This window comes from Scomber japonicus, chromosome 13, assembly GCF_027409825.1.
Source record: "Scomber japonicus isolate fScoJap1 chromosome 13, fScoJap1.pri, whole genome shotgun sequence".
NCBI lineage: Eukaryota > Metazoa > Chordata > Actinopteri > Scombriformes > Scombridae > Scomber > Scomber japonicus.
The window spans coordinates 27,005,811-27,032,686 of record NC_070590.1 but is presented as its reverse complement, the minus strand read 5'-3'; the positions used below and the strand labels follow the sequence as shown (position 1 = coordinate 27,032,686).

At 40.1% G+C, this 26,876-nt stretch overlaps 3 protein-coding genes across 5 annotated transcripts in view; all 3 read left to right on the top strand.

Moving 5' to 3' along the window:
• Positions 1-26,876, top strand: part of zgc:153990 (uncharacterized protein LOC768125 homolog) — a 62,654-nt gene that overhangs the window by 1,724 nt on the left and 34,054 nt on the right. The window contains exons 4-5 of one of the 2 annotated variants that reach the window (XR_008322809.1): positions 178-231; positions 330-1,245. Coding sequence is in view for 1 of the 2 variants with exons in the window: in XM_053331839.1 (XP_053187814.1) it covers positions 178-231; positions 330-772 (497 nt within the window). In the remaining variant the exon portion in view is untranslated. Of the gene's footprint in view, positions 1-177; positions 232-329; positions 1,501-26,876 lie in introns of those variants that run through there. The other variant, XM_053331839.1, reaches the window with a different exon arrangement.
• On the top strand, positions 11,299-15,427 carry dlb (deltaB). Its single transcript, XM_053331834.1, has 7 exons — positions 11,299-11,349; positions 11,436-11,675; positions 11,937-11,994; positions 12,109-12,366; positions 13,475-13,836; positions 14,265-14,481; positions 14,712-15,427. Exons 1-7 carry the CDS (start codon positions 11,299-11,301, stop codon positions 15,425-15,427), a joined length of 1,902 nt encoding a protein of 633 aa, XP_053187809.1.
• On the top strand, positions 19,063-24,278 carry ppp1r14aa (protein phosphatase 1, regulatory (inhibitor) subunit 14Aa). 2 transcript variants are annotated; one of them, XM_053331850.1, is made up of 4 exons: positions 19,063-19,214; positions 21,192-21,272; positions 21,594-21,626; positions 24,097-24,278. In XM_053331850.1, the coding sequence occupies exons 1-4, from the start codon at positions 19,071-19,073 to the stop codon at positions 24,271-24,273; spliced, it is 435 nt and encodes a 144-aa protein (XP_053187825.1). In that variant the 5' UTR covers positions 19,063-19,070; the 3' UTR covers positions 24,274-24,278. The 2 variants fall into 2 exon arrangements, with proteins under 2 accessions (XP_053187825.1, XP_053187826.1); XM_053331851.1 differs by lacking the exon at positions 21,594-21,626.

Genomic DNA, 26,876 nt, shown 5'->3' with positions numbered 1-26,876 from the left:
TATTTTAAACGACTCCATGTGATCTTCCTCTTTAAGTATTATCTTTTGTGTTCACGAGAAATGACGGGTGACTCATTTTACAGTTTTAGATTAATTTATCATTATAAAAGCTAAATTAAGAAGTTATTCCAGAGAATTACATCCAGTTGTTTTATTTAAATACTGTGCTTGTTGCAGGGGACTCACCACAACTTTCTTTCGATGTGAATTATGAAGTACCCCCCACAGAAGGTGAGTGGTCAAGATTTGGATATAAATTAAGAAAAACCTTGAATAAAAGCAGCGTGTCAAACACTGATCTAACTTTTAACTTTTTTCTTTGATTCAAGATCCTGATGCTGCGTTTGCAGACTCGGATGAAGACCAAAGGGACGACATGCCGCCTTCCACTCCTGCAGCAAAACCAACAGTGGATCACCAAGGAAACAATGGCATCCAGAAACAAGGACAACCTCAGACGTCCTCCGCACCTTCAACCTCATCAGCCACACTTCCAGTGTCAGGCCAGTCCTCACAGAACATGAGAGAAAACATGCTACAAAATGCATCGCTGAGCCTTCAGGAGCAGCACGCCACCAACATCCTGCTGGAGACGGTTTCCCGATCCCTCGAGCTTCTGTCCGAGTCGGTGCAGCAGCTGGCGGAGACTCAGCAGGAGTTTGTGCGTGAGTCACTGCAGCTCCAACGGGAGACGGTGCAAGTTCTCAGAGACTTCACAGGCGGAGCCATCGCGCTCATGCATGACAAACTAAATGGACGACCGGCGTTATAGCAACGAGGTGTCAAACCGATGTTAAGTTGTATCACTGACTTCATATATGGCCTTCAGGCACAGGAACCTTTAAGTTCCTTTGGACCCCACCGCTGGTTACTGTACTTTTTGATAGTACCCAACAGATTTTCTGTGGTTATATTTTAAAACTGTATTCGTAGAGACATTGTATTGATGGAATTGCTGTCTGTGTGGTCAAATGAAAAAGGACTAAGAACATAACTAATGTTAGCCATAAAGAAAGAACATGTGGAGGGGTTCTTTTTTTTTCTTTCTTTCTTTCTCTCTTTTTTTTGCTACTGAAATTGAGACTCCTACCACTTCCGTTGTAAAGCTTTTTTTTAAATCAAGCATACACATATAAAGCCTTTACGTTCTTTTAATGTTGAAAGAATGAGTCTTTCATTTTGGAAAGTCAGTTGAATCCATTTGTGTGTGTGTGTGTGTGTGTGTGTGTGTGTGTGTTTGTGTGTGTGTGCATAAGTTGTAGTGTTCCCTTACGTCAATGTCTGGAGATTATCACATGTACTGTAATGGTGAGTGGATTTCCGCACCTGACCATTATATGGTCTATATGTCTGAAAGCTAAATAAGGTGTGTTAGATACTTTGGAAATACCTGTAATTGAATAATTTGTGATTGTCTGGGTTTGTTTTTTTTACATTATAAACATGAACACTTAAATATGACTATTTCAATGATTTCTTCTTAAAACATGAAATAAATCCATCATGTATTAAGCAGAAGAAGTGTACAAATCGATCCAGTGAACAGAATTCAGATTTCAATGATCAGACAGTGTAAATCAGGAGGTGAACTTTTCTATCAGGGGTTTTAATTGTTTATAGTTCATGTCTCAGTTTGCTTCCAAAATAACTGCTCAGACCTCATTTATAAGTGCTACAGTAAAATATGAGCTAACCCACCTCATCAACTTCTGCTGAGGTCCAAGAGGCTGACTCTCTGCCAATTATGCAGCTTTGCAGAAATTGCAGCAGGGGGCGCCAGACTGCTGATGAGAAGCTCATACACAAATTGCCAGTTGTAAGACTGCTAAAATACATGCATAGACACTCTGGGATCCCTTTTTTCCTTTAATTTAACTACTATATCAATTCAGACAAGACAGATATTTGAGTATATGAATAGCCAAGCATTCTTTTACAATCATAGAAAGCAGCCTTCCTGCTTGAACTGATGCTAAGAACTTCAGAACATACCTTCATAGAATCTAAAGCATATTTCTTACCTAATTAGGTAAAAGAGCAAACACTGTTAAATGACATTTTGTATAGTGAGAGACACTGATGAAATGTTTAAGGGAACATTTGATAAGGCAGAAAATAAGATGAACTCATAAAGTTATGACAGTTTGAGAATGTGAAATGTTTTTGTAATTATTGGGCTTATGTAACTGACAGCTTTAAAACTACGGTTAATATATTATGTTTTTTTGAGTTTTTTTTAGAGCTGCTTTTTGTTTACTACTCTCCCATAAAGCTGCAACTGGCAAAGCACCCGACCAGCTGTTGTTTTGAGCCTCTGGAGCTTGTGTCTTGGTGTCCTCCCTCACTCGTCTCCTTGAATGCGCTCTAAGTTTTTGAGGATGGCCTGCTTGAGGCAGATTTATAGCTGTGCTATACAGTTTATTTTTTTCCACCTCGTAATGATTGATTCTCATATTCATCCCCTGACTTGTGCTTTAGTCACCTTTTTCACTGAGTGGAAATGAACAATTTAGCAGCTTAGTCCCCCTCCTGATACAGATAGAAACAATTGAAACCTCTTGACTACACACAGGTGATTTCCATCTAACTAATCATGACACTTATATTCAGTAGGCAGTAGCATCCCTCTCAATGCAGTGCTGTAAACCAATAAGACTTCCAAGAGAGAGGAATACTTTTAGAAAAACAGTGTAAGTGCATCGCTGGCATAATCTTTATGCACAAATTCATCTTAGTTGAGTCTACTTGGCAAATCAATGAAGACTTTTTTTTATTTTAGTGTAAATTATGTTGGAAGCATTTGCAAAGCTGTTAAAAAATGCTGATACTTGATGCCTCAGAGGAGAAAGGATTTTGGTTAGTTTGCAACAACATGCATTTTAGCAACATGATGGAGCTGATAGTGAGGTCTCACTGTTTGTTTGACATATCTGGCTGTGGAAAAACAAGCAATATGAAATTATACTTTAGTTTACATTGTTTAGTTTTACATGTGTTTGTTACACGCTTTAGGCCATGCTGAATCACTGTCCCTGTCATTGTGGTGCTCCAGATAGGTCATTTCTTTAGTTCCACAGTCTATCTTTGTATTTACATGAAAGCTATATTACCTAACACATGCCTTAGGTAACTGAGTAAGGTTATCTCTATTAAACAAAGGCAAATGTATTTGTTTAGAATATTTCAGTAACAAGGTAATTCAAAGTGCTTTACATAAAACATAAAATACACCAGGACAGAATATAAAAGCAATACATGGCAAAATAAAGACATTTGAATACAATTGGAAATTAAATGAAGCTAAAATAGAGTAAGACAACAAGAGAATAAAAAGTTACAGTACATGAATGTAACTAATTGTCCCAGCACAGCTTCAAATCATATCAATAATGTTATTAAGCCCACAAATTTGACAAGTCTCTATTTAGTTAAATTGAATTTTAACAGAATAATTTGCTCCAAATGTTGTCAATGGAATTGTCAAATATCAAAGCAATTATGTTCAGCTTCTGAGAATTTCATGAAAAATATGAATAAGAACTACAAATTCATGCATTATGAAATGACTGTCAAGATATACAATATGCTCTTTATTTATTGCTGTGAATTTCTAAGTGTGGGAGATGCTGCTGAAAATGCAATGAAAAACAAATGCAGAATTAGTGCTGTGGCCCTACTCAGGACTCATTTGGGCTGTTAAGAAATTGATACAAAGTAATAATTAGGTTGCTTGCTGTCAACAAACATAACTGATGTTTCTGTCTTTTCATAGTTAGATGTTGTCTGGCTTTGCTGACTGTCACTCTTGATCTCATTTACAGATGGAGTGTCCATCGTTTACCATGAATGTGCAGATGAGGATTTTATGATGGGGGTTTCCTGATCTATAGACATCCATTCTTGTTTGGACACTGGTGAAAAACATTGATGCAAGCGCACACACATATATATACACACACACACACATACACGCACACGCACGCACACACGCACAGAGAGAGGGAGAGTTAAGTCAAATTTCATTGTTCCCCTGCAGCCCCTTCTGCCTCAGTTGGTTAAACAGCTGCTGAGGCTGGCCTGGCGTGCCGCAGCGGGGTGGGATGGGAGAAAGGAGGGGGGAGGAAGGGGGAGGAAGGGGGAGGAAGGGGGAGTGCGGGATGCAGAAGGAGTTCAACAGTCTGCTCGGGGGCTCTTCTCCTTCCTCCATAGCTGGTAGGCAGGGGGCAGCATTAGCGTCTGGCTGGGGGGGCTGGAGGTCCTGAATAGGCAGCTGTATTCACATTGTGAGCCGGTTCTTTTACCTTCAGTTCTTTACGGAGGCCTTAAACCTGAGACTTAAGCCTTTCTGAAAGGGCATTATTCACTTTGAGTGCCTATAAAACTGTATTCTACTCAATTCTGACCCACCTCTCCTCTCTTTTGGATTAAAAACAACTTTTCTACTTTACTTAAAAGCTGAATATTTATAGTAAACTTGTACATGATTAAATTCAGTTGTTAAATACCTTGATAGCTGTCTTTTCTCTGTACTCTTCGCTGCATTATGGGGTTGAGTGTAATGCCACAAACAGAGAAATAGAAATAAATTATGACCAAATACTATAGCAGATACAAAACATTAAAAAGGCCACTCAGCCAACGTATCTTTCTCCAAATCCATAGATATTTTTCACATTCGAGCAGAATTGGTTGACATCTGGCAGAAAGGCCGATGGATTTAGAAAGGCACAATGTAAGAGGAAAGAAAATCTATCCATCGATCTATATGTAAGATTCCTCCCTCTTTCTACAGCCCCAGTTGACCCCCGTGCCCTTTCCTTTTCTTCAGTTTTCACCCCCACCTGTTCTCATTCCCCCGGTCCTCCCAGCTCTCTCTTTCATCTCCCATCTGCCACCGAAGCTGCTGTTGCTGGACAGAGTCTGTGCCGGGGAGGAAAGGTGGGATTGAAGGAAGGCAGAGCTGTCTCAGCTTGGCTTAAATAAATGTCATGGCTCCTTTTGTGCTCCAACAAAAGAGTAATTATACATCTGCTGCTAAAGCCAAACAGTTGAGTTTTATCTACATCATCATATCTGTTGTTTTCAGGAAGGATTTGTGTGACATGGTCAGTGACTCAGTGACAGATTTTGTCTATTATTCCATATGTTGAGGCAACATACAGAATGTGTCTTACAAACAAAAAGACCCAGCCACAGCAGAGAAATTGTCTATTGATTCAAAAGTTTGCTCCTATGACTACTATAGTACAATTTTTACTCAATGTTTCAAGGAACATAAAGAAATCTCCTAAACTCTCTGTCTGTGCAACAACAAAAAACACTGGCTCTTTTATATGATGAGGAAATTCTACAGCACACATTTACCACAGGGAATGATGAGGGGTTCAACAGAGGCTTGATGGCAACTTCATTATCAACTATGCAATACTCAATCTTATCAAATTATTGATGCTATTATGGACAATGTTTTCTTACACTGCATTAATTTGGTAGATGCTTTGGTCCAAAGCAACTTACAGTAGATGCATTCAAACTCAAGAGGAACAAGAGCTAGATGTCACCAAGAACTGGAAGTACAAAAACTTGTGTTAGAGCTACATTGCAAAGGCTTTTTTTATGAGATGTGACATGGTTGTGCTAGGATAGATTGCTGAGGTGCAATCTGAGAAGATGAGTTTTAGTTGGTGGTGAAAGATGAGAATGATTAGGCTGTCTTAAATTAATTGGGTGGCTTTGACCGGGACAAGCAACCACTTTGGCTAATGCAGCAATTTGGTGATGGTGTTGCATTTCAGTCAAAGTTCAGAACCGGGTTCAACTTTTTTGCTGTTGTTTTGCCAATGCCACCATTCAAATGAATCAGAGGGCTGCGATCATCCAGGGTTCATGTCAGTGTGAACAGGGTTTATGGCGGCAATGTTTGGAGGGTTACATCCAAGTTCCGTGCTGTCCGAGTGGACACTGCCACAGTAATGTCAGTGGTGTCCATGATAGATCTCAGCCCAGCCATCCTTTTCCCTGAAGGAACACTAACTCAGTCTTATCCCGGTTGACCTTAAGGTGGCATCCATTCTGAGAAATCTTCCATGTAAGTAGTGATGCCTGCCTCCACCTGAGTGTTAGAAGGAGGGTAAAGGAAAGGACAGTTAGGTGTCATCAGCATAGAAGCCATATGAATGTATGACAGCAGTATGGGTTCCTGTGTAGAGGGACAAGATGATGGAGCCCTGGCCTAAGCCTTGTGGAACTCCTGTTACCAGTTTGTGTTGCTCAGACATCGAGCAACTGCTGTCGTTTCCTCACCCAAAGTGGTTGTTATTATATAGCCTGTCATTGCCTCATGGGTTTTGGACTTTTTGCATTTGTTTTCTTGGTTTCCAGTGTGTTACTCTTCTTGTTCAGTCATTTGGTTTTACTTATTTATATTTTGGTTATGTAAGAGTATATTTTCTGGGTTTTGATGCTGTGTGTTTCCCTTCTGTGTTCCTTCACTCCTCCCCAGCCCATTTTTCTCTCCACACCTGTACTGCATCATGTTTGTTAGCCCTGCTCTGTCTGCAGTTGTCTCCCAGCCAGTAAACTAAACTCCCAGTCTGCCCATGTCTCGTTACCCAATCGATTAATTAATTCTGTGAATATTTAATATCTTGTCAAATTCTCGTCAGTTTTAACGTCAATTTTTGTTAAGTCTGTTTAGCTCTGCTACTTTAATTTTTGTCACACACTTTATAACTTTAACACGTTCTTTTGTGCCTACCAAACTGTAACAACAGTGATTTGTGATTGTTTTGTAAGGCACTGACAAATGATGTGTTCATGTCTATAGGAGCATTACATCAGAAAATAGTTTGTGTTATGTGACAGGGCATGGACAAGCTTTTAATTTGGAGGACCAATTAGTTCTGGAGTGATAGATGCTGATTTGATGTAAAATACTAGACTACATAGAATACATCTGTGTAAAACATACTAATGATGGCTACTGATGTTGATTTTGTTGTTCTGTGGAATAGTGGTAATGTTAATGAGAACTGAAGAGGAGCTGATTGTTGATGTATGATGCATACTGTAATGGCAAAATACATCAATGATGACAAAATGAATCATTATGGCGTAAATGTGTTCATGTTAAACTAACATAATGTTTACTGTTACCATTACTATTGTATTTTCATTTTAATGATCACAATAATGTATTTTTCTCTTTGATTAAAGTGCTCTAGAAATAAATTGACTTGGCTCGAATAATTTTAGAAAAAAGACTAGAGGAAATGTGTTGTGAAAGTAAAGAAAATGGGAAACTTAAGAGTCTGGAGGAAAGCTGAAATAAAAGTAGAATTATATCTCTCTGAAAACACAAAAAGTAATTGTTCCAAAAAAAGTTTAAAAAATTGATTTCACAGCTTGGGACAATGGACAGTAAAGAAGAGTACAGTATTTCTTATTGCTTTACTGTTAGCCAGCTCTCCTGCAGTAATCTGGAGGAGTGATGAAGGAAAAAGTAGACAAAAGTAGGAACAGATGGCCTGAGGAAATGAGAAGTAAATTACGTACAACAGTTAAAAACACTAACTCCACAACTTGTGACAAAGGGCAGTAAGGAAAAGTCATAAGATACAGTATTTCTGTCTAGATTATTGTTAGTCAGCAATTTGCCTAACAATGCACCTCCAGACACTTCGTGCTCCCTTTGACTCAACCCATAAATTTGCTCAATGGGGAGGCAGCAGAGCTGTGTGCATTTTTTTTGGAAGCTGCAGTGCTTCAGCATCCAGCATCTTAATGAGATCAACTAATCAACCAAATGACATGCATAAATATGAGGCTGTATGTACACACACATGCACACAGAACATCACACCCACCAGACACCCATTCCACACCTCCCTTTGTCCCCCAGTCAGACAGCAGGCTGGGGTTGCAGAAGTGGCCAAACAGACCGACTTCTCCCCTGAGGGCCTGCATGGGTCACATTTTCAGCATCTCCCCCTCTTTTTTTTTTCTAAGTGTCCTTTGGGAGAAGGAGTTCCAAGCTGCTGTTAGTGAGCTGTAGATGAGGCAGATGCCGGCCACTCTAAGTAATGGGCGGCCTGTGGGGGGATGACATGACTCCTTTTTGGTTCCCATGCCCCGTGGCACGCTCATGTCACACTCCTGTGAGTTATACAGATGACAACATCAGAGATGGGTGCACTGTCCATCTGCTCCTCTGACACAAAGACCCACGCAGCAGAGAGGTGCAGCAGGTACCGTGGATGGACGTAGCATATACGTTTAAAGTGAGTGTCTCTGTCTCTCCCAAAGGACAAGATGATATATGATGATATATGTGTGACACCAGGGTGTTGCGATGTAAGAGATATGATAAAATGCACAGGAACATGTGCTACTCACACACTGACACACGTCATAGTAACAAGTGTCAAAATGTCAAATGTAATATTATACACATATATGCAAACAAAGACTGTACAGAAATGATTGTGGAAACAGTTATATAAGGCAGAGAGTCACTGTGCTCTGTACTTTTGTCTGTCAACCCAGACGTATACCATTACTTCATTCTTCCCTTAGAGATAATTGTTTTGAAAAACAAAAAATATATATTTCTTATTATTTTAAATATGAGAAAATAGCTAAAATATCACAATATTCAAGAGCAGACACAGCAAATGAATATACTTGCTCACTCATTCAGTCACTATGATAACCATTTATTTTGCAGCCTTGTACTCACATTAGAGAATTGCAGTTTTTCCTCAAATAGAAGGATGGGAGGCCTTGCAAAAGACAAGGACTAAATGTAAGATTACAGCCATTCCCTATCCTAATATTTTTTTACAGTCTGTTTGTTAATATTGTTGGAATGGTTACATTATTACTGAAATAAGTCAAAACAGAATGATTTGTTCAAGAAAATCCACCTTTGACTGTATGAGAAATGACATACAGTACTAAACCAAACTCATGACTGAGTCAGTTTTATAGAGCACATGAGCTTAAATAAAACCAAATAATTAAAATATGATCATGAAAAATGCCTCCTCCTTATATGTGTACTGCTCCATTACACACTATAAATATGGACAAATAAAAGATTTTTCAACTGTAAAGGGTACACGTGTGGTGTTGATTTACTGTTAATTGTGCTCTGTCTGTGAGTAAACTGAATGAAACAGTGGGTTACTTAACTGTGCTATTTGTAGGGAATTTTAATTGTCCTGATTTTGAAAGGACAACCCCCTCCTCTGGCATTCCATGGAAGTCCTTGGCCCTACTCTTAGAACCCCTGTTCTGGATTTGACAGAAAAGTGTGTGAAGACCTTTATACTTCAACTGAAGGCTGCTCATTCAGCTGACAGACACCTCAAACATCTTATACTTTGCTTCATTGTTTATGTTGCAGGGAAGTGTGCCAGAAGATACAGGGGCCACTTCAGGCACGCGTCCCTTTTTCTCATTATAATATCAATGCCCCCCCCCCCCCCCCCCCCCCCCCCGCCCTCACCCCAACCCTCCCTCCTTCCCATCACCATCACACACACACAACCCAACGCGCATGCTTGTGCAGTGTGAGATTAGTAAACAACACTGCTCCTACACTTTTGTAATGCTTAGAAATGACATCTTGAATTCTTGAGCTTTATGTCACTTTGTTTCAATATTTGCTCTAATAACTGGTTTCATCTACATTCAGATACATCTCATTTTCATCGCAGTGATTATTTGTGTTACTGTGCAGTGTCACACCCACGTGAAATATCCAATAACTATGTTGGGATACAAAGTGATTGTGAAGTAAACTCACTTCCAAGCGAAACGATCACCACGAGTAAAATAACCAAATACAAATCTTTGGAGTCTGTTAATGATCTATCATTTTAGGGCTCTTAAAAGCCATTATGTTACATTGATTTTGATGCTGCTTATTGTTCTGTTAAAGTGGATCATAAAGGTGTATATCAGTCATGAAGGTTGGATCAGCTAAATAACAGTTGAGGTGTGTTTACCCGCCACCACACACACACACACACACACACCCGCAACGCCAGGTGCTGGATCCGAGAGTTCCTCCTAATCAATAAGGGGTGTGTATGTGTGTGTGTACTCCTGCGCGTGTGTGTGTGCTCCTGCGCTTGTGTGCTGGGGGGACGCTTTGAGGAGACAATAGCCGGGTATAGAGTCCCTTAGGGTCGACCGTGCCGTTGATTACCATACAGCTGTTCGCATGAGGTCCAGACAAAAGCAACATGATAGTCTAAACTCTGCACCCCCCCCCACACACATACGGGCACACACCCTTCTTACCTCCCCCCTGCACCCTTCCCCAGGCTCAAGAGCGCAGCAGAAGAGGCCTGAATAGCCGCTAGACTCACAATACGGTCCTATCCGGGACCTGCCCACTCTTTGTCACCTCACACGCGTCAGGGTAATTATAATGTTGGATGTAAAGAAAGAAAGGCTATGTGCTATTCTTCCCCGCTTCCTTCTGATCTTTGTTTAGGCAAGCTTCAAAAAAGGAATAAAAGAAAAAGCGTTCTAAACAATGATCTACAGGCCCGAAAACGATGTTAAAGTTAATTGCTGAAGTCGATGTTTGGTGAAATGCAAGGACGCAGGAGTGAGTTGGTGTCTTGGCACGCTCATTGTTTGACACATTTTCCAAACTCTGGAAGTTTAAGTAATTGCAGGCTTCATAAATGACATGTTCAATAATTGTGTAGCTCACTAGAAGAAGCTCACTCCCACCACATTGCTGTTTATACAAAAATGTTCAATTTGACATCTTTAAAAATTGGACAGTTTGTTATTAAACTTGTATCAAATTGTGCTGTCGTTGCTTTGGAATGATTCTCTTTCGTCATTCTGATTACTTTGCACTTTTCTGGGTGATTAGGAGTAATGCAAAGCATATCTGCCGTGTGCCAGCTTCTTATACATATTCCTATCAAGAAGTTGGTCCAGATGTAATGTGGGTTGTCCAAATCCCCAGACAGGCCTTATGTCAGGCTGCTCCCCTGAGGTCTGCTCCGGCTCCACCTCTTTGCCTGTGACGCGCAGCATCAGCGGGTATAAAACCACTCTGCGCCTTTACGCACCAGAACCAAAACAAGTAGAGTGCCGAGTATAGGACGGAGAATCAGAAGAGGACGCGGATTTACCAAAAGTACCACAGAAGGATGAAACTTTTTTGAACATTTTTTTCCTCTAACAGTTTTCTTGAGCATCTTCTGGGAATATTACTGCACACGACGAATGCGGAGATTCACTTAAAACTGGAAAGCAAACTGATTAGAAATGGCACATCTGAACCTGAGATATCTCTTGGCTTTGGCCTTAGTGCACGTGGTAAGTTGGTTTATGTTTATGCTTAAGTGACAATCCCAAAATGCCTTTACGCACTGATGTCTGATGTTATTTTTCTGTCATTACAGGTATTTTCTTCCGGTGTGTTTGAACTGAAAATTAATTCATTCCACACTGCGCAACGCATCTGTAGGAGACACAGGGACTGTCACATATTTTTTAGAATATGTCTAAAACATCCAGAGGATGTGATTTCAGCAGAGCCACCTTGCACCTTTGGAACTGGACACACCAATGTCATCAGGGCTGATCACACCTCGATTTCTAGCAGCGCTCCCATCAGAGTGCCATTCCACTTCAAGTGGCCGGTAAGTGGAAAAATAATAACACAAATTAATCCAGTGTAGGAAAGACTCAGATCTATGTTTGAAGTTTAATCTGAGCTATTTGCTTTGGAGTTACAATCAAGTGTTGAAATTGCATAAATCTTTCCTTTTCAATTTTACTCACTGACGTCAAAATCCATAGTTGATCTTTCACAGTCAAATGAGTGCGTAAACTACTCATATTAACTATATACGTAACAGTGATTGCACTTTCCAAACTCAACTCACTTCTTTCTGTTTCAGGGAACATTTTCATTGATCATTGAAGCCTGGAACGCCGAATCTCCCACTGAATACACAGGTGGGTTATATCTCCCTGTCCATGCACTACATTTGACGTTATTAAGTAACATTTCCATCTGGTGCACGCAGCTTCAAAATGCAATCTATTTAAAATGTTGTATTCCGTCTGCAGATAACCAGAACAACCTTGTGAACCGTCTGGCAACCAGGAGGAGACTTGCCATCGGTGAGGACTGGTCTCAGGACGTCCATTTTGGAGAACAGAGCGAGCTGCGTTACTCCTACCACGTCTTCTGCGACGAGTACTACTTTGGAGACGGCTGCGCTGACTACTGCAGGCCAAGAGACGACACGCTGGGACACTACACCTGCGACGAGGAGGGCAACCGCATCTGCCTGGAGGGCTGGAAGGGAAACTACTGCTCTGAGCGTAAGTGTGCCTGAATAATTGCTGATGTGCCACAGAGCAAGACACTCGCACCATAGACTTGCGCCCAGGGTCAAGTTCAGTGACTGGCCCGTGGAGGGAGCAGAAACAGATTAAACTTCTTTTATGGATACTAGAAAAGTAACACTAGATTCCTAATCTCTCTCTCTCTCTCTCTCTCTCTCTCTCTCTCTCTCTCTCTCTCTCTCTCTCTCTCTCTCACACACACACACACACACACACACACACACACACACACACATCCTATTCTCCTATGTGGATTTAAAGTACATGAATGGTGCTAAATATGAATCTACAATATTCAACGCAACTTCATGATATGTTCTATATTCTATGATATTACAAATTTGTTAAAAATAAATAAATTACAAACAAATGAAAGAAGGATGACCTCAAACTCCATTATCAGAAAGTTTGATGATCATATCCATGCAGTGGGTAAAGACTCAGTAAATGTAAATAGTGGACAACTAAAGACGTTGTGTACTTGCAGTGAAATCATGAAACAAGAACACTAATATTTGTAAGATAATGATGCTCAACATAATAATACTGGTGTCAAATATCATTGAGGTGTGGATAAAAAGTGTTTTGTTTTGGGTTTCTTTTTACACCTTGGCTAAGCATCGTTAATGGTTTGATCTTCCAAAGAGACACTTGAGACAGGAATCTTTAGAGTACAGTCTTCTCTTTATCTGAGTGGTGTCCTGTAGCGTTGTGTTTTATTCTTCTGCAAGACAGTCTGTGGTGTTCCATGAGCCTTTTGTTCTCTGTTACAATGAGAGAAAGAGCTGTGGCTCCCATTAGACACACACACTTTTCAAGGTGATGTATGTGCGCGTGCGCGGGCGCGCGCGTGTGTCCAATGGGGAGGAGATAAAAAGAAAGCATTTTTCTCCGGCAGTGTGCCTACCAGCTGCTTGGCTTAATACTTAACCAACAGTGAAGTCTGGAGCAGGGCTGGGGTCAGACAGGGGGCCCTGTACGTGTGTGTGTGTGTGTGTGTATGTGTGTGAGTGACAGAGAGAGATGTATGGGAAGGCGTGCCCATTGTAATCACACACCCTCCCCTCCCTCCTCTCTTCTCCAGCCATCTGCTCGGCGGACTGCAGTGAGAGGCATGGCTATTGCGAGGCCCCTGGGGGCTGTACGTGTCGCATGGGCTGGCAGGGCCCCTCCTGCATTGAATGCGTCCGCTACCCAGGCTGCCTCCACGGGACATGCAGCCAGCCATGGCAGTGTAACTGCCAAGAGGGCTGGGGGGGCCTTTTCTGCGACCAGGATCTCAACTACTGCACCAACCACAAGCCCTGCGCCAATGGTGCAACCTGCACCAACACGGGTCAAGGCAGCTACACCTGCACCTGCCGACCTGGCTTCGGAGGCACCAACTGTGAGCTGGAAACCAACGAGTGTGACAGCAACCCCTGCAAGAACGGAGGCAGCTGTAATGTGAGTACACATCAGGACAAGTCTGTTTAGTTTAAGGCGATACTCATATTAAGACACTTTAAAAGAAACAAAATGATCACAGAAAATATTTTTGACCTCTGCTGGTCAACAACAAATATTGCACTTCGTTTTTACAACAACAAAAAAACAACTACTGGATTGAATTTATTCTAGTTCTAGTATTTTAATAGATAGTTCGACATTATTCAGAGTTAGATGAGAAGATTGATGCATATCTTTGAATTTACTCCTGTTTCCAGTCTTTGTGCTCATCCTTTGTTCCAACCTTCAAAACAAATGGAGCACTTACCCTAATCTTAACCTAGGAATATAAATCTTATTTACCGTACTAACTACAGTCTCTGACACACTGACTGTCTCTAGATTTTTCCTCCTTAACATAGTTATTTCTTTCTCTCTGTCCACAGGACCTGGAGAACGACTACTCGTGCACCTGTCCTCAGGGATTCTACGGTAAGAACTGCGAGATCATCGCCATGACCTGCGCCGACGGTCCCTGCTTCAATGGCGGCACCTGTGTGGAGGCCATGACCGGAGGCTACACCTGCCGCTGCCCTCCTAGCTACACCGGCTCCAACTGTGAGAAGAAGCTGGACCGCTGCAGTAACAGGCCCTGTCTGAACGGTGAGTGATCTGGCGCCATCTTGTGGATAAAGTTCAAACCTGCAGTTTCTTAGCTGAATATGAGCCTTTTTTAAGTGAATAGGTGTTTACTGTCAACACTACATGAATGCACTTGAAGCGACTTACTGCAGAGACAGTTAAATGTAATCCCATTAACAGCCATCATTAAACACACTGCGTGTCCTCCCTGATCTGCTGGATGCTGAACAGAGTATTTCTCTCTTCTGCAGGTGGCGACTGTCTGGACCTTGGCCAGAGTGTCCTGTGCCGCTGTCAGCCAGGTTTCACTGGTGCCAACTGCCAGGTCAACTTCGACGACTGTGCTTCCAACCCCTGCCAGAACGGCGGGACCTGCCAAGACGGTGTGAATGACTACACCTGCTCCTGCACCCTAGGGTACACCGGCAAGAACTGCAGTGTGCGCTCAGATGCCTGCGGCGCCCGTCCCTGCCAGAACGGTGGCACCTGCTTCACCCACTTTACTGGGCCAGTATGCCAGTGCCCTAAAGGCTTTATGGGTCCGAGTTGTGAGTTCACACTTCAGCCCAGTTTCAAGCCTGCTTTGCGCCAAACCTCCCAGCCCTCCTCAGCCACCCTCACCATCTCCTGCTTTCTGGCCATCATGGTGTTGATTCTGGTGGCTGGCATTATCTTTCTGAGGAGGAGAAGGAGGCTGCAGGGGAGGAAGCAGCTGAGCGACATTGCAGTTTACAATGATTTGGACACAGTGAACAACCTGGGAGGAAACGAGAGAGATTCCTTCCTCGTTCCCAACGGCATGTTCAAGATCAGCAACAGCACGGCACGCCTTAGCCTCTCCCTCTGCCCAGATGGAAGATCCGGGTACAGACACAGTCCCGTGGAGAGCGGCCACACCAGAGGCGAGCGTCAGGACTTTATGTGGAGAGACGAGGCCGGCCCGGGCTCCGGAGCAGGACTGAGATGAAGCAGGAACCAGATTTCAGAGGGAGAATACTGATGCTGACACAGGTAAAGAAGAATATTAGCACTTGCTGCTCCTCCTTTTCATGAAGATGAAGAAAGGAGCATATTCATGAGCAAAAAACTGCTTTGCTCATGCTGAAGATGACTGAAGCAAAATACTGACAAATGAACTATTCTGATGAAGATGATTTACAAAGATTATTGAAAAAGTATATGGGGCAAAGCTCTTCCATGTTTTAGACCCAAAGAGACAAATAATACGATTGAATTCTCATAGGACCTACAACACAAACCAAATACAGGAAGTCACAATACAAAACATCTTCGGAAAACTTGCCCAAGACATACGTTTGATTGCTTTATTGTCTTTAATATCATTACTTTGTTTAATCGTTTATTTTTTATTATTATTATTTTTACACAGAATTTTTGTTTTGCTTTTCAATCTTCCTTTTGCCATTATTTCCTTATTGTGAGTACCATCATTTTTTTATTCTTTATATTATTTATTTATTTGATAACTTATGTTCATGACTCCACTTTGATTGTCACAGATGTAGAAATATATTTATATGATGCTGAATGACGACCGACGCTTGATGTTTCTATCTGGATGTTTTTTTATGGGCTGCGAAGGATTGTGTGAGATATCCCAAAGATATTTAGTGCAGGGATATAAAGGAAAATGTGCTTTATCACACAGTCAGCCACTACTGTAAATTATATAAATATATATATGTATACAGTATATACTACTGATCACATTTCTCTTTTGATGTGCCATTTTTTCTGTTCATGCCAAAGTTTGTGTTACGTTACATATTTTCATTCATATTTAATTTCATCATGTTGTGGTTGTGATGTCGAATAAAAGATCTGCTTTGATGCAATTCTGGACTCAAGTCTCTGTTCTTGTGGTTAGAGGAACTTAAAGCTAAAGTGATATCAGAGAAGTCTCACATAGTGCATTGTATAAGTGATTAATGGCTTAGGTGTTATGTTACAAGGAGTTAATGGTGATTATCTATTCATTTGCTGAGTGTTTTCTCAGTTCACAAAGTGCCAGAAAAGTGTGAAAATTATTGCAAAATACTTGTTTCATCTGTCAAAGAATCCAAACCCAAATATATTCAATGTATAATACAACAGAGAAAAGCAGCAAATCTGGAAAAGCTGGAACTAGAAAAATATTGCCATTAAAAATGAACTGATAGAAAATCTGATTAACTTCACACCAGCTGTATGTTGGTTCTGAACTATCTAAACCAGTGATCACCAACCCTGTTCTTGGACAGCTACTGTCCTGCATGTTTTAGGTATCGCTTCACTCTAACACACCTGATTCTAATAATTAGCTGGTTATCAAGCCCGTTGACAAGCTGCTTAATAACGAGTTAACTACTAGAATCAGGTGTGTTAGAGTGGGGAGATACCTGAAACATGCAGGACAGTAGCTGTCCAAGAACAGGGTTGGAGACCACTGGTATAAACATAAAGTTATGCATGTAGACTTTTCTCTCCAGTTGGCTGAAACACAGTCCATGTATTATGTAAAACATTTAAGTGCAAACATGTAGTAAATATTAAATACTGCTTACTAATTATTTAAAAGAAGCATATTGGCAGGCATTTAGAGCAGTAGATCTTTGTTATTATATGTAGAACATTAAGAAGGATCTAACCAAATGAGTCCCATAACAATATGCAGCCATCAAATAACATATCCTTAAGGAGAATAAAGAGATGACATAATTTTTAACATCATATATATTTGGATATAATGATATGACAGATTACAGGTGCATTTTAACCCATGACATTGAATATGGTTTAGATGTGTTGATATAATTATGTATGTGATTTTAATGCTGTTTTTGATCATTTCCATAAAATTGCTTGAGTATATTCTGCAGGATGCCTTTTGAATGAGTTTTTCCCTCAATGTGATTACCTTTATCTTCAAGAGCACCTGAGTTTTACATGATAAAGACAGTCCCTGAGCACATCACTACCTCATTTTCACAAGTTTTGGATACAAGTGCTGTGATGTATGGAAAAACACCAAACACATGTCTTAGTCAGTGGTTACAAAGTCTGTACAGTTTTTTATCAATAGAAAAATCGGCATTTACAGAAAAGGGAAAATCCACACTCTAGGCTACACAAAGTATTCCAATAGAGGATTCGTCAATACAAAATCAGCTGATTTAGTTTTAAAGCATGTGGTAATTGAATGAATGACACACCATTATTAGATCTTTAATGTATTGATTAATCTTTAGCCTACCAATCAAGTCTGGACACGCCTTCTCATTCACTTGAGTGTATTTGAGTGTGTGAATGGGTGTGTGCAAACCTTTGACTGGTTCTGACACTGTGCAGACATTTTGACTTCATAAAAACATTAAGGATGGCTTCATTCCATTCATTCCACCTGTCTGAGTGAGCCATGTCAGTGAGTGAACATGGACAGTATCAGAGCCCTGCAACTGGCTCTGTGAAAGCAGCAGCAGGTAAGTCAGTTTTCCATTCAATACAGGTCCGGAACAATCTCAAACATTTCACTTACCCAGGAAAACTAACTCTCTTGTTGTTTTTTTGTTGTTGTTGCTGGCTATAAGAACATTTTTTGCCAGGTATGTATCTCTTCTTTAAACCCCGCCCCCATGTTCCATCACTGCACATGCACGTAATGGCACATCACATAATGGTTTTAATATTTTAATGTAATGTTACATAGTGTGTGTGTAGGGTGATATCAGCCATAGATAGGCCAGATATTGGCCATCAGGTAAAATGGGCCATTTAAGGTCTTAACATCATAGCTCTTTAAACATTAACAGACTGCAAATTATTTCCAATTCTTGTCACAACTGTAGGCTACTTGATATGAAAACTGCATGATTTGTTGCCTGGTATAACAAACCTTACTTGTCAATGATAAGGTTGATAACTCAATAATAAAGAAACAAACATCTAGAAGTAGTGATTCATAATAAATATATTGATGGCCTCTATCAGACAAAATGCTGATCTTTTGCTAAATGCACTTATTGTTTATGAAAAAGCATTTTTAGTTACTGGCCCAATTTACCTTAAAATGTTAGATAAATTGGGCCATTCATTTAAAGTAAAATGGGCCACCCTCTGAATTGAGTTTTAAAATGTATGCAACATAGATCGTTGACCAAATACTATACAATGTAAACCGTTTTCTGAAGCAGTGGTTTAAAAGCTAGGAAGTTGTTTACATATGTTGAGCTCATTGGACGTTAAGCGTTTATGTTAAAGCTTGTGACATCATCAGTATAATTGATGCAATCAGCTGCATGACTCTGCAGCAGCTCTCCTCAGTCAGTTACAATAGTAAATACTCTTTCTCCAAACTATGTGGCACAATCTACATCACTTATATTTACAAGTTAATGGCATGGAAATAGTTGTGCAGTATTTGTATAGAAACTCTGTAAATAATCATCCCAGGAGAGGGGGGGGGGGGGCTAAGTCCATCCTCAGCTTGTGTTCAGCAGTGTGCGCTGCCGTCGCCTCCCTGCGCCTTTCTCCACTTACGCACGAAAAAGAGGAGCAACCAGTCAGACCAGTCCACACCAGAGATGGCAGCCGAGCGGACCGAGACGACGGATATGGAACTGCTTCAGGATCAAGTAGGTAATATACCGAAGAGGCATGCCCGGGTCACCGTCAAGTACAATAGGAAGGAGCTGCAGAAGCGGCTCGACGTGGAGAAGTGGATCGATGAGAATCTGGATCGGCTGTACACGGGTCAGGTAGGTGGATGTGCCCGAGAGCAAGAAGCCCTGAGAGAAACTGCCTTGGCTGCTCGGTTTTTAATCCTACAATAAGATAATATTCTATTAAGAGATTCAGAAAATGATATAGCCTAGGAATTAATTTTTAGGCTGTATCTTCCCTAAAAAGCAAGAGAGCCTTAACCTATGAAGTAAAAGTTGTTTTAAAAAAATTGACAATGTGATGTGAGGCAGATTGAGATTACAGCACAGCTCTGAGACTCAGCCACAGGCCTCCTATGATATATGAGGTGTTCGGGATAGATGAGAAAGAGAGGTGGGGGGGCAGCCTGCTTCTCCTTACAAGGCCAAGCATCCTGTGGACGTGAGGTCTACTGTTGTCCACTCTGCAGAGATCTCTATCTGTCTTGGGTCTTACACTGCCTTACATGGGCAGCGTGGAAGAGAGAGAGAGAAGGATGAATAATGAGAAGAAAAGAAAGAGGGGATAGTTGCAGAAGAGGGAAAACACTGGCCCCATGAGGAGATAAACACGGCACATCTGGCAGCTGACAGGAGGTTAGGATGTCTCAGGAGGAGAGTGTGTTTTGGAGTAAAGGGGGGGGGGGGGATTTCACAGAGAGCTTTTAAATCCAATGGCAAATTTAGAATAACCAAAATATTTATTTTACTGGTGAATAAAGGAGCACAGTTTGGACATTTAGAACATGATTTAAATACTTATATTTGGTTTTGTTGTAAACAGTTCAGTGATGATTTTAAAAAAGTGTCATTTTGTTGCACCCGGTCATATTGCACACAATAACAGACAAACATGTAATATTTTATTAGTGTTTCAGGTTAGAAGCTGGTGGACTGTGGTGTTGCAGTCCTGTATGTGACATTAAGTCCAGCCTAATTACAGACCCAGTGCAGTGCAGTGGTGTGGACGGGCGGGTGGACGGGATTGTCCTTTCACTTAGCTGGTACAATGGCTGTTTGTTCCCACAGAGCAGGCCACTGTTACAGTGTTACATAAGCATTGTTACTATTCAGCTTCCACAGTCTGAACACACAAATGATGGACATGCAACGTGTGCAGGCTGAATCCAAAGTCTCAGAAAAGCCTTTATTGGACTTAGTGGTGTAAATGTGTGTGGAAGTTATAAATAAGATGTTCATATGGTTCACACAAGAACTCATCTTTGTGCTGCATTGAAGTACATGAAGATTTTTCCTTCATCTTTACAAGCATCTGTATGTGTAATTGACCAGTAGTGGATTTATGTTCACAAATTATGTTAGAACCGGTCCTTTAAAGCTCAAAGGTCAAAGGTGCTTTATTGGCCAAGTTTCAGTATTTGGATACCATAATGAAGAGGTAAAAAAGCTAAGACAGAAAAAAGACAGAAAACCAGACAGGTTAAAAGTACAAAGATGACATATAAATACAATAAATATAGTTACAGTAGAAAAAAAAGTGCAGTGCATCAGTATAATAGTGCAGTTAGTGCAATCCATTAAAATGTTCAGCTACACTATCCATATTTTATATTAACAATGGATCAGATGAATATGTACAATGTGAATCAACGACTATACTTTGAACTTTTCCTGTAAGTATGCAGCATTTTGATTTCAATTCTGGATGTGGATCCAAATATTTCAGATTATACCAAAATATGTGTAGATCTAAGTGAGAAACATGCATGACAAATCATGTTGAGTTTTCTATTTTAAGCAATGCTGCAGAGGGGTTTGAATATTTCAGTTGCTTTATATATCATACACTCAGTGAGTGAACAATATGGAAAAACTGTATGGGAATTCCTCAAAGATTTGAGGGGGAGAGCATGGTTCAAGAGGTTGAACCAGATAATAAATGTGTTTCGTTTTTGACCATGTATGAGGACTAATTTCAGGTGTGTGTGTGTGTGTGTGTGTGTGTGTGTGTGTGTGTGTGTGTGTGTGTGTGTGTGTGTGTGTGTGTGTGTGTGTGTGTGTGTGTGAATTCAGGAAGATGATATACCAGAGGAGGTGAACATTGACGACTTGATTGACCTGCCTAACGATGAGGATCGAGTCAAAAAGTTAAAGGTAACATGAACCATTATAGAGCACAGTCAGTTAATTTATACTGATTAAGATACCCGCTGGTTATGAAATAGGAAGAGGGATTTGCAATGGAGTGGAGTTTCTAAATTATACAACATTGTTGAAGTTGCTGTTAGACGACACATTTCTGCATCAAAAGACAGATTTAGCTCAGTGAGTCACTCAGAAACACATTGAGTTGATATCATTATGCAGTACTAATGACTGAGTTATAGGGAAAGGAACAGATTTTCAGACAACATTTACTTATGGTAACATTTTGAAGATGAATATGTGATTATGTGTCTTGTATCTTTTAAACAGGAACTTTTGCAAAACTGCAGTAACAACACAGAGGTATGTTTTAACTTTTGAAATTACATTTAAATCACAAATTACACACACAACACATGCAAATGTACACTAAACCTCTCTGCGCACACACAGACACATACAGCTCATGGTTTCTTGTGTGGACATTACATAGACATTACACTTATTTCCTGGACACTTACCTTTACCATAACCACTACTTTCTCAAACCTTAACCATTGACCCAAAAATCAGCCTTTTCACAATTAGTGTCACAGCTTTTGTCCCCAATTGGACAAATTAACTGGTCCAATGTTTAAAGTTTATCCTTTAAAGTAGACTTTGATAGGCCACACACACAGACACACACAGACACGCACACACAGGTCTCACATGGCTTAACTGAAGCTGTAGCATCTGATACCTCCATCTTCCGACAGTCACTCCACATGCTTCAACAATGGCTTTCTGTGCTTTCCATTGCACCCCTGAAACAATGAGTCTTTCTGGGCTTGAACGTCTGCCTGCTTCGCTGTGGCCTGTTCAGAGATGCAAACACAGGCAAACAAGCAGGGAGGGTTGAGACTCAGAGTCAGTGTAGATGCTGCTTTTCTTACTCAGACCTCCACAGTTTAATAGAGCCTGACACAGTGCATCATTAAGAGATTCCTGCAACTAAGAAATATGCGAGATGAGATAGCAGCTCTCCACCCACTTCCCTGTACAATCATTTCATATTACACAAAGGGCAGCAACCTTTTAAATAGTTTTAAAATGAGCAGCCAAAGTAAAGATCAGAATTAGCATCACACTGCTGATTTAATGCCTACAAATGGAAAACTAAAAAACAACATGAGAATCCTTAGTCAAACAAATATTTACAGCTGGTATTTATTCAAGAAAGACGCTGGTTGTTTTAACCACCTCTACTTGCACTGTAGCCATAGCGCACCACATCTGGGTGTGCCATGGAAACTCCGACATACACAAAGTATGCAGCGGAAGGGATGTGTTGTTGCCTGGCATCTGTATCCAGATCACAATCAAGTGACTTATGTTTAACTTTTAAACGTGGCATACAAAAGTAATTTATGACCGTCACAATAAAAGCACACAGACTGAGAACCTCCTCCTCCTCATCTGTGGCCTTTCCTCCCAGGTCCCAAATGCTTTTCAAGGTCTTCTTCCATGTATGGAGAAAGAAAACCTTCATGCAACACCCAGCTACATTTCATAGTGATTGATTTAACACTGTTTAATGTGCAGCTTTTGGCTCCTGATTGCAGTTTGTTTTTTAATGGTCTGATAAGTGCAGTTTGGATATTGTTTTAAGCATTCAATACTTCTGAGAGCAAAAATGGTGGAAAGCTAATCTAGCTAATTAGCTGTAATAGTGGTTTTTACTAACAATGCAAACAAACAAGAGGTCAGCTGTCAGTGACCCAAATGAACTATTTTACTGTTACGACTCAACAGAGATCCTTCCCCTAAAAGGATCCACATGTAGCTGTGCAGAATGCTTTTTTTTCAAACCAAATTTAATTTCTGTCTAAAAATGTCCTGTTTGTGCTTAATAGCCTGAGCTCTGTGGAAGGTAATACACTATATATTGTATTATGGTAATAATGTTAAAGCCTCCATCTTTCTATGTATATGGTACATTTTTTATCATTCACTGTCACAAACTATAATGTTTAATTACAGTAGCTTGATGAATGCATGACAGTTGTTAGTGTAACAGCTAAACAACTAAGTTAAATGATAAAAAAGGTAAGGTGGCCTTGTAAGGTGAGCTTGAGTGCTTTGAAAGGCGCCTTTAGATAACATTTATTATTATTATTATTATTATTATTATTATAAAAAACATAGATTTTTGTTATTACCTACAAATCTCAGGACCAAGTCCAAAAGTTCCAAAAAACAACTGGTCAGTGTAGTTTTTTAACAAACGCTATTCAGAGAGTTGGAAATAGTGCATTTGTTGGGGTCTATTTTCAGTTGTGGATTTATGGCACTAGTGAATATCTATAGATGTTGGGTGGTGTATGTGGGAACGTCTGACAATAAACTATGACACCCATGTTCATTGTAATGAATGAACATGTCACCCAGTGCAACGTTGTGGCTCATCAGTGTGTTTTTAATCATGTTTGGACTACAATGGAGCTCTTTGGCACAGAGGAATAAGATATGTTAGGCTTTTGCACAGACAATACTGTATCAATTTATGGTTGCTTTTAATGGGATTTGTTGATAATAAGATGAATATAGAATATTACTAGTTTTATTCTTTAATGTCTACATGTCTGACAGGTTAAACACAGGTATTTGATTACCTATTGGGTGTAATTCATCCCATTAGATGCAGACATAGTGAACAGACCTTGTAGATCTGTGGTTGTTGGGCTTCTTTAACATTGTATGATTGTTCTGATAAAGGTCAAAGGCTTGTTTGAACGTGCACTTTGTAAAATTGTATTTATTTCTGTTTCATGTGACACACACTCATCCTTAGACCTTCATCAGAGAGCTGGTGGGAAAGTTGGAGGGAGTTCACAAGCAGGAAGAGCTGCAGAGCGAAGGCATTGAGCATCCAGTCATCTGCCACAGCCACCACCGCCACGAGCCCTACCACTTTAACAACCCACAGCAACACTCCCACAACACCCGAGGCCAAAACCAGACCCTCTGACAAATCCAATGCCCCCCCCAAATGGAAGGACAATGGAAGGCAAATACAGAGGAAAGAAAATCTACCCAGAATTTTTTTAATAATACACTTATATGCTTTCTTACAGAGAGTAAGGTAAGAAGATTGATGTCACTCTCATGTATGTCTGTTAAATATGATTGTGATAAGCAAGTTAGCTTAGCTTAGCTTAGCTTAGCTTAGCTTAGCATAAAGACTGGAAACAGGGAATCCACTATCCTGGCTCTGTCCAAAGGTAACAAATATACATACCAGCAACTTTAAAGCTCACTAATGCACTAATGAGTTATATATTGTTTGTTTAACAAATGCACAGAGCCCAAATACATATCTTTTTAGTTAGTTAATTAGCTTTAGAGATGCTGATAGGCTGATTTTGTTACCTTTTGCGCTCAATCAGTGATAGATATGAGAGTGATATTGACCCTATTAGCTAACTTTGACAAGAAAGGAAGCGCATCTAATGTTATTCCTGTAAACACTAAACACTAAAATAATTAACAATAAGATATGAAATAGAAATTAAATCACAACAAAAAGTGAATCAAAGAGCAAGGGTTTATCTCTGAATGGGACATTCAGCACAGTCAATGATAATACAGGAAGAAATACATCATGGGAATATTCATTTTTCCACTCATACTATCCCAAAAGACTATGATGCACTGCAGCTGCAAAGTATGTGACTCTCTTTGACTTTGACTGGAAAAATGCCACTGTCACGCTCTCACTGTTATCACCACACTCTCCATGTGCACATAGTTGGATGCAACAGTTTCTGGCACCAACTGATGAAGAAGCAGACGATGGGGGGTGGGGGGGGGGGGGATGGTACACGTCATAAATCGAATAGACGTCATTTCTTCATCAAACCGAGCTGTTCTGTGACACAGTTTTGTTCCACCTTCCACTGAGACACATTGTAGCTGCATCACCTTTCAGTTGACTGCTAGATTAGATACAGGTATAGGATTTATTTACCATCTGTTAAATTATAAGGATCATGAATGTTATTTATGGAGCTAGATTCAAGATACCAGTATGATGTAACACTGGAAATAATCCTGTTGCATTGCTAACATACTGTAGCTTTTTAATTACATTTCACTGTCACTCGTCCCTTCTGTTTTTGAGTTGAGTTGTGTTTCTAGATTTTCAGTTAAGTCAATACATTTACATTCACTAGTCAAGACATCTGTCCTGTTAAGGAATTACTAATAAAGCTGTTTCTTTTACTCTGGGTGCATTGTTGTATATGCCAGAATATAAACCTAAATATTTTGCCACGGTCACTGAAATACCAGTTTATTTGTAACACCTGTCTCATATAGAACAATGTAACAGCTTCATTACTCTAAAGCTTCCGATGTTCAGTTTCTGTAGACACTGATAGTAGAGATGTATTGGACTGAGTCATATTGAATCACTGTTTCTTCTTCTTTTTGTGTAATTTTTATGCTTTTTACACACCAATTGTAAAAGAAAGAAAGACATACAAATGAATATACAATTAGAAAGCAATATTTCTTCAAGTAAGAAAGAAAACAACTATTAAACATTATGAAATACTCCTTGTTGACCCGGTCACCGCAATATCAGTTTATGCTGTTTGGGATATTACTAAAATTAGTTTTAGATGGATATGTTAACCATTTGAAGTGAAATTCATTTTTGGAGCTATCATGAAATATGTGAAACAAATACTAAGTTATGTTTTTAGTCATTTCTAAATGAAAAAACCAGCCCAGATTAAATTTGATTGTACCGGTGTACCTAATAAACTGATAACTCTGTGTATATGTGTTGTAGTAACATTAGCACCAAGTCTCAAGCACATATTGGGGAAATGCAGCGTAACATACTGACATGCTGGATTACAGGTTTGACTGCATGACTCACGGGTGGAACTGAGGACAGAGGAATTTACAGAAGCACACAGTGACAGTGAGACACACAACACACGAGGAAATGATAAATGAATTATCTGATTAATTGCTGCAAGTTGTGGTTGTGTCTAAACCAGGGGTGTCAAACATACAGCCCACAGACCAGAACTGGCCCACCAAGGGGTCCAATCCAGCCCACTGGATAACTTTGCAATGTATGAAAATTCAGAAAAGTAATTACATTTTTTCTGCTGCTTCAGAGGATTATTGACATCTTTAAAACATTCATATGTTGAACACTGTGCAAAATCAACAACTTCTGGTAAAAGGCTGAGACATAAAATTGTTGAAATTGCACTCAGACATCTCAGGCAGTTTTAAAAAAGATGGTTTTAAATAGATGGTTTATTAAAGCAAAGTTAATATAAGTTAAGTTTTACTGGTCTGGCCCTCTTGAGATCAAATAGGGCTGTATGAGGCTCTTGAACTAAAATGAGTTTGACACCCCTGGCCTAAACAGTTACTGTAGGTGTACCAGTGTGGGACGCTCCTGTCCAACACTAAACTGCACACTAGGTGGCAGAAGGGGGCCACAGTGAATTCAGGATTGTCTGGGAAATTTTTAACCATGAGGTGTTTCACCCTGATCTTACCTTTTTGTCATGTTGCATCGCTTTGTATTCTTTTAAAGTTGCACAG